The sequence below is a fragment of the Oryctolagus cuniculus genome, chromosome 1 (assembly GCF_964237555.1).
Source record: "Oryctolagus cuniculus chromosome 1, mOryCun1.1, whole genome shotgun sequence".
Classification (NCBI taxonomy): Eukaryota; Metazoa; Chordata; class Mammalia; order Lagomorpha; family Leporidae; genus Oryctolagus; species Oryctolagus cuniculus.
Window position 1 is genome coordinate 190562171 of NC_091432.1, and position 8568 is coordinate 190570738.

At 38.5% G+C, this 8568-nt stretch overlaps 1 protein-coding gene across 4 annotated transcripts in view; it reads right to left on the minus strand.

The window, feature by feature from the left end:
• The window catches only part of LOC103345755 (putative exonuclease GOR), a 37799-nt gene that overhangs the window by 22003 nt on the left and 7228 nt on the right, over positions 1 to 8568 (minus strand). For 3 of the 4 annotated variants that reach the window (XM_008250985.4, XM_008250872.4, XM_070053160.1), the window contains exons 4-7: positions 8366 to 8564; positions 7431 to 7549; positions 5340 to 5489; positions 1060 to 1156 (exon numbers count right to left, since the gene is read on the minus strand). In XM_008250985.4, coding sequence (XP_008249207.3) covers positions 1060 to 1156; positions 5340 to 5489; positions 7431 to 7549; positions 8366 to 8564 — 565 coding nt within the window. The remainder of the gene's footprint in view (positions 1 to 1059; positions 1157 to 5339; positions 5490 to 7430; positions 7550 to 8365; positions 8565 to 8568) is intronic. The other variant, XM_051844875.2, reaches the window with a different exon arrangement.

Consider the following 8568-nt stretch of genomic DNA (forward strand, 5'->3'; position numbering starts at 1 on the left):
GAAATTTTTAAGACTTCATATGTACATACTTAAATTTTTGTTTCAAAAGACATATCTTTAATCCCATTTTCCACAAATATTTGTGGTATCCTTGTATTTATCACAGAATTTATCATACAAAAAAAGTAAGCATTGTAAATACCGAAATGTGTTTGGTTCATTTACATTATAATGTCTTTAGAATGGAATATGTACAGAATAGGCTCAGTGCAATAAGGAATTTTGCAATCATCAAAAAGTATGATATAGAGCCAGATATTAATAAATTCTAGATGGATAAAAAACAAAATATTTACTAAAATATTAAAATTACATGCATCTCTCTAGTCACGTACAGAGGGGTCTGTATAAAATACTCAAGTATGTTGGCTCCTGACTTGGGCCTGGGCCAGCCACAGTCATTGCAGCCATTTGGGGCATGAACCAGTGAGTGGGCGATTTTGTTCTCTTTGTGTCTCCCTCTGTCATTTTGTCTTTCCAATAAATAAGTATTTTTTAAAAACATGTGACTATGGAAGAAAGTTGTCTTTATAGGTTTTCATTCTTTATGGTTTTCTGTATTATTTGAATTCACATCATGCATGCTTGATGGGGCTGAGATTGCCCCCAAAGTGTGAAACTGCTCGAGGAATGAAAAGTAGCTCAGACACTGAAGATACTTGGCTCTCCATATCTCAACTTTACTGATAAGACAAAATTTTATGCCTTATTCCTTAATTTCATGGAGGCAGGGGTTGTGTTAGGAAAAAAACAATGTCCAAGATTTCTTAGGGGGATTATAATAAAAACAGCTTTTGAAGTACTATTCCTATGGAGGTAAGTTACTTTTATAACCAAAATACAAATTTAAATAATTCAGTGATAATCCTTGTCAATGAGGTTCTATTTATATGTCCAATTGGAAGTCTAAATTTATTTTCAACTTAAAGTGCCACCTACACATTCTGCTAAAGAGAATATTTTACAATGCATTCCACTAAAGATCCAAAAATTACCCTAAGAAAACACATTGTCAGGTCCTAATCATATCATTAGTTAATTACATTGAAAAGAAATTACCTTGCTCTCTTAGCTTCTTCAGAGTATTCACTGCTATGTTCACATACATATTTCTACTGCCACATCTTTCATATATAGCTTTTTCTTCTATTTTAGCCTAAATCACAAATGGAATAATTAATGAGAATATGAAATCTAGAATCTATAAATAAATATCATTTTTAATATAATGGGTAAATATGACAAAATATTTATCTAACCCAAGGAATAAGAGAAATGGCCTACCAACTAAAAGTAATTTAGTCTCCCTTTTGCAGTTTGAGGAGAAACAAGTTGAAAGTCCCTTGAATCTGACCCAAGAACCAGATATGCTATTCATAGACCAAAGACCACTGTGTATTTGGATAGAGTGCATGGCACAAAACCTAAACAAAGCTTACAGCACACATGAACTCATTCAATTCTCAAAGCAAGCGCTGAATATACCAGAGGCACATGTTGTAAAACCCATTTAAAAAAAATAAGGACAATGAAGTTCAAAGTAGCTAAATATTTGCTTAAGACCACACACAATCCTTTTCATTGTCTTTTTTCTATGGAAGTTACTTCCCTAGAACCATTCAGTAACTACCATTTTTCTATCAGAGCTCATAAAAGGATTACTGTCCACTAGAATTTTAAGAGAAAACCCTAAGAAGGAAGAAATTAAACAATAAAGACTAGAGTGGGATAAAAGAAAGACTAGAAAAACAGTAAAGAATCTAAAGTTGGTTCTATGAGAAGATAAAACTGACAAAATCTGAGGTGGATTGACCAAGAAAGAAGAGAGAAGGCTCAATGCACTAAAGTCAAAAATGAGGGGGGAAAGAACATTGCTACAAAACCGACAGAAGATTAGAGTTTTATAAACAACTGTACGCCAACAAGTTAAACAACTTAGATAAAATGGGAAGAATCCTAGAAAAGCCAAAAGTCCCGTAATTAACTCAAGAACAACCTCAAATAAATCAATTTTACAATTCCCACAAAGAAAAATCCAGACCCCACTGATAAATTCTCACAAATATTTGAATAACAATCATCCACAAACTCTTCCCAAACGATGAAAAGAGGAGGAACAGTTTCCAATGTATTCTTAACCTAATATAATCCTGAGGCCCAAAAAAATTAATAAAATAGACAATGACAGCATTACAAAGAAAACTACAATCTATCAAAAGATGAATGGATAGTGAAAATGTGGCAATCAGAGCCAATGAAATACTGCTTGGCTGTGAAAAGGAATGACACTGTAACATGGATAAATCTTGAGAGCGTTATTCCAAGTGAAAAATTAGACACAGAAGAACAAATCTGGTATAATTTCAATTATGAGGTAACCAGAATAGATAGATTCACAGAAACAGAAGGTATGAATAGAACAGAAGTTACCAGGGGAGGGGAGAGGAATGAAGAATCCTTAATAGATACAAGAGTTTGTTTGGGATGATTTTTTTAAAAAAAAAAGAAGCTTGGAAATGGATAGAGGTGAAAATAGCACAACATGGTATATTTATTTTATACCACTGAATTGTATGCCTACAACAGTTAAAATGATAAATTTTGGTGATGAAAAATTAACAACAAAACAGGAAGAAAATGAAGGCGAAGAAAGGAAACTACAGGCTAGGATCTCCAGAGAACAGCAAAACAAAAATCCTCAATAAAATACTGGGCGGGGGTGAGGGGGGGTGGTGGGCACTGTGATACAGCTCGTTAAGTCACCACTTGGGATGCCCTCATCCCACATCAGCACGCCTAGGATCAAGTCTCACCTCTGCCTCTGATTGGGTTTCTATTCATGCACCTGGGAGGCAGCAGATGCTGGCTCAAGTAGTTAGGTCCCCACCACTGAAGTAAAACATCCAGCTGCAGCTCCTGGCTCCTGGCTCCAGGCTTGCCCCAGCTGTTGCAGGCAATTGGGGACTAAAGCAGCAGATGGACATGTGTACTCTGAAGCACGTCTTGGCAGGAAACTGGCGCAGTTTTAGCCAGGTGGCTGCATGGCCCAGCTACCTGAGCCAGGCTCCACCCCCATCCTAATGGGATTCGCTGCTCCTGCTTCCCTGCCCGCCCTCAGGCGAAGTTTTAAAAGGGCCTGTTCCTGTTCTCTTGGTCCTCTCTCGGTTCCTCTCTCTAGCCTCCTCCTCTGGTCTCTTGGCTCTCTCTCTCAGCTCCTCTCTGCTCTCTTCTCTCCTTGCTACCTCCTCTCCTCTCTGTTTCTCTTATACTCTTTCTCTTTTTCCTTCGCCACCCCTTCACTCCGGTCTGTTGGGTGTTCCCCAATAAACCCTTTCCCTTACTCCGGTGTCCGGTGTGTTCCAACGGCTAACATTAATATATAACATGTCTGCTCTCTGCTTTTCACATAAATGAACATTTCAAAATACTGGTATTGGAATAAACATGAAAAATGATTTTACACCATGGCCAAAGTTCTATCCAAGAAAGGAAAGGTTAGATGCAAAGTTGATCTGAAAATCAGTGTGCGTACGTATTAAGAGGATAAAAGACAAAGCCTACGTGACAGCTCCACAGATGAAGAAAACATGCTAAAACACTCAGCAAATTAGCAATGGGAGGGAATTGTCTCAACCAATAAAGTTCTGATTTAAAATTTAAAAATCCCACAGTTATAACACACTGAACAGAGAAAAACTCAACGATTTTCCCCTACGATCAGGAACAAATCAAGGATGTCATCTCTTTCTACTTCTATTCAATATTTTACTGCCATTTTGAGCTAGGGAAATTTGATGAGAAAAAGTAAACAGAAGAGTACCCAGATTCAAAAGGAAGAAATAAAACTATTTCCATTCACACACAACATCAGCTTAGCAGGTTCCTTAGGGTTTTCTATAGTTACGGTTTCTATAGTCAGCAGGTTCCTTAGGATTTTCTATAGTTGACTATGAAAATGAATAAAAAGTTCAACAAGTTTTCAAGATACAGTATCAAAGATCAATTAAGTTTACCCTCCAGCAATGAACTATCTCAAAATAAAATTACGAAACTAGTTCTATTAACAATAGTGTAATGATCACAATACCAAGGGAAAACTTGAAAAGTTTGAGGAGTGTACTCAGATCTACAAAACATTCTTAAAAAGAATTAGAGAGCTAAATAAATGGAAGGCCATCTGTGCTTATGATTCATAAGACTTAGTTAAGACAGCAGTTTTCTAGAAACTGATCTAAAGTTTTAATGTCATCAACCAAAATCCTATTTTTTGAAGAACATAACAAGCTGATCTTAAAATGTATATGGAAGTACCAGAGATCAAATTTGGAGGACTCATACTTTGCAGTTTCATTATAGAAAGCTACAGTAATTCAGACTATATAGAATGGTTTAAAGTTAGAGATTAAAGGAACAGAACTTAGAGTCAAGAATTTATTACCATTTACAGATGTATTTTCAGTCAATTGATTTTTTACAAAGGTAACAAGGTAAATGGGATAAAGCAAAGCCCTTTCAACAAATGGACAAGTAGATATCCACATCCCGAAGAATGAAGTTGGACCCCTACCTCCTACCTTATTAAAAAATTCAACTTTGAGCTTTTTAAATATTTGGTCTACTCTAAGTCTAAAACTTTTTAAAATAGCAATAAATCTTAGCGATCCTGGATTCTTAAGATACGTCACCAAGAACACAAACAATAGCAATTTACAGTAAGTTGGAATTTATCAAAATGAAAAGTTTTCTGTGCTACAAATGATGCAATTCACTGAGAAGAAAAACATTTGCAAATGTTTTATCTAAAACCTACAAAGAATTTAGCAACTCAACAATGAGGCTATTCAGAAATCAGGCAAAGGATCTGAGTAGATATTTCTCCAAAGACATAACTAATAAGCACACGGAAATATGTTTAATGTCATTAGTTGTTAGAGAAATAATTAAAAAATCACAGCTAAATACCATTTAACATCTACTAACAAAAGTCAGAAAGAAACAAGTGTTGGTGAGGATGTAGAAAAACATTCCAAACATTTCTAGCAATTGCCAGTCCACTACCTCACAAAGCAGCTGTATTACAGACAGAATATTTGTTACAAGAGTCTTCCTCATATGATCTGAAATATTTTTCCAGTGGCATCCAGTTACGGTTCTTTTTTGATCCCCAGGAAAAACTGAATTGACCTCAATCAGAGTGTCTACGGCTCTATAAATGGGACATACTCTGCCCAGTGAGCCTCAGTCCCCATTGCTTTCTAATTCTTATATAGTCTATGTGGATTTTTGTAGTTTCCAAGTTGTGTGCCTTCAATAAATTACATTATGCACTACAAACTGACCTTGTTAAGAGCCTCATCCTTTGTCTGACAAACGTCCAGATACCTTTCCACAAAGAGACTGACATAGCGCTGTCTGACTTCATCAGGGACTTTAGAGGACTCGGATGTCACTGAAGTCCACTTCCGATGAGCCACTGTGTATTTTGGCATCTTGTTAAATAAAGAATTGTGGATTAAAGAAGAGCTCATGTTTCAGTTTAACATGTGTACCAAGGATAAAAAAAATGTATACTAAGTTCTTAACAAAATGGAGAAATCATTTCAAGTTTTAAGTTCACAAGAAGTAGAACATATACAAGGTATAAAATTATATACACCCACAAAAGGGAGGAGTGAAATGGCCGAGTCCTCATTCCACTACCTGCACGGATAACACTGCAGCCTACTAATCAGCTAACTGCACTCCCTTAAGCTGTGGTTTGGTCTTCTGACCAACATCCAGCTAAGTTCACAGTCTTTCTTTCTTCCTTAAATTAATACACCCTACTGTTTTTCACGTACATCATTAAAAAAACATCTGAACTTAAAATTTATGGGAACCTTGTATATACTCAATATTAAAGTGATCCCAATGAAAAACAATTTTACTGTTTTCTTTTACAGGACTTGGTAAACACTATGAGCATTCTGGAATGAGTTAATGAACATTCTGAAATGAGTTTTGGAAAACAAAAAAAAGCCAACACTACATGTCTGTAGTTGTTTCCTTGTTGTGCAAAGACATTTTAGAAAGGCAGTTGTGGGGCTGGCGCTGTGGCGTAGCAGATAAAGCCGCTGCCTGCAGTGCTGGCCTCCTTGTGGGCACCGGTTTGAGTCCTGGCTGCTCCACTTCTGATCCAGCTCTCTGCTATGGCCTGGGAAAGGAGTGGAAGATGGCCCAAGTCCTTGAACCCCTGCACCCATGTGGGATCTGCACAGCTCTAGCTGTTGTGACCACCTTGGGAGTGAACTAGCAGATAGAAGACTGCTCTCTCTGCCTCTTCTTCTCTGTGTAACTCTTTCAAGTAAATACATAAATCTTAAAAAAAAAAAAAAAAAGGCAGTTGTTGGGGTGTACCAGGTTAAGCTGCTGCTTAGATGCCTGCATCCCATATCAGATTTCAAGTGCTGCTCTCTGCTTCCAATCCAGCTTGCTGCTAATGCATCCTGGGATGCTGCAGATGAAGACTTAAGCACTTGTGTCTCTGCCATTCACAAAGGAGACCCAGATGAAGTTCATGGCTCCTTACTTCAGCCTGGCCCAGCACTCGCCATTTTGAGCAACTGGGGAATGAACCAGTGGATGGAAGATCTCTCTCCCTGTTTCTCTGCTTTCCAAATAAATGGGTCAGGCCAAAACGAGGAGCCAGGAACTCCATCTAGGTCTCCCACATGGGTGGCAGTGACTCAAGTACTTGAACCATCATCACCTGTTGCCTTTCCAGGCAGATTTGCAGGAAAGTGGATCAGAAGTGGGGTGGCTGGGACTTGAAGTAGACACTTAACATGGGAAGCAGGCCTCCCAAATGACAGCCTAATGGCTGTGCACAATGCTAGCGCCACAAATAACAACAACAACAAAATAACACAAAACAAAATCATTAAAAAATGGGGTGAGGGAGAACACCAGCAGGTAGTTTTCTGCTACAAAATATTTGGGAGAAAAAAATCACTGACACAAGTACAGGGAAAATGAAGTTACACTGTCCTATCACTGATGGTGTTATTCTCTCCCTCTCTCCCTCCCTCCCTCCCTCTCTCACGCACGCGCACACACACACACACACACACACACACCCCACACACTCACTGGACATAGTTCAAAGGTATAGTTCAATGTGAAACATTTTTGAAAAAAGTATCAAAGAAGTTTTTAGGCATAAAAGATGCCTAATATTTCCATGGATAGCAAAAACAAAATATTTTTCAAAAAATAAAAATAACTAGTATAATGTGATAACCTATAAAATGTTGATATTTCTCTCCAATGGGTCTGACATTTATCCAAGTTCGGGATCTTCAGAAAGAAGAACATAGGCACACTTTCAGGGACTCCATATACATAGGAAATGATGACACGAAGCTTTTGTGGTCCGCTTTAGGTCATGATACCTTCACAGGAAAAGCAGCAATGCTTCTCACAGGAATATGCGATTTGCATATTTTTCCAGATGGATTTTCCTTTGAAAGAGCCATGTCCAGCTGAATGCTGTTTGATGTGAAGGAATTTTCTAAGAAGTTTGAGTGAACAAGAAAAAAAAAAAAGGTAAATTTTAATGATATTTTATGATTAAGGTTTATTCAAATCATTGGTTCAACATTTTCAAAATTCCTTTTAGGTTTAAAATATGCATGCTTTTCTTGAAGAAAACAAAATTCAAAAACATAAGAAAATTCCCCCAAACAAGCCCAATATAGCTAAGAACAAATTTAGCTAAGATTATAAAGCAACTTTACTGCATTTAAGAGTACTTATAAAATATGAGTATTATCTGTTGCATACAATTTATGGATAAACAGTAAATACTTTTTTTTTTTTATTTTTTGACAGGCAGAGTGGACAGTGAGAGAGAGAGAGACAGAGAGAAAGGTCTTCCTTTGCCGTTGGTTCACCCTCCAGTGGCCGCCGCGGCCGGCGCGCTGCGGCCGGCGTACCGCGCTGATCCGAAGGCAGGAGCCAGGAGGCCAGGTGCTTTTCCTGGTCTCCCATGGGGTGCAGGGCCCAAGCACCTGGGCCATCCTCCACTGTACTCCCTGGCCACAGCAGAGAGCTGGCCTGGAAGAGGGGCAACCGGGACAGAATCCGGCGCCCCAACTGGGACTAGAACCCGGTGTGCTAGTGCCGCTAGGCGGAGGATTAGCCTAGTGAGCCGCAGCGCCGGCCAACAGTAAATACTTAAAGATCATGTCAACTGTATCATTTCACCTAAAACTGTCATTTACTTTACCGTAACTGCTAATATAGGTACCTTATAAGAAATATTTTAAAAATTAAAATTAAATCCTGTTTCTTAAATGAGTGATCCAAAAAGAAGGATTTCCCAAACCTTTCCTCCGAGTCTGGGAGGCTGGACAGGCAAACGCACTCTTCCTGTGTTCTGAAGTGGCAGCAGCAAAGGCCTGGCCACTCTTCCCGGCAGCCTGCATCTGCCCTGCCTGCTGCTGGGCTCGAAGGATTCCAGTGCGGGTAGCCGGTGGAGGGACTGGTCCCCGGAACGAGCTAACGATCTCTTTACTGCTTGGAACCTAC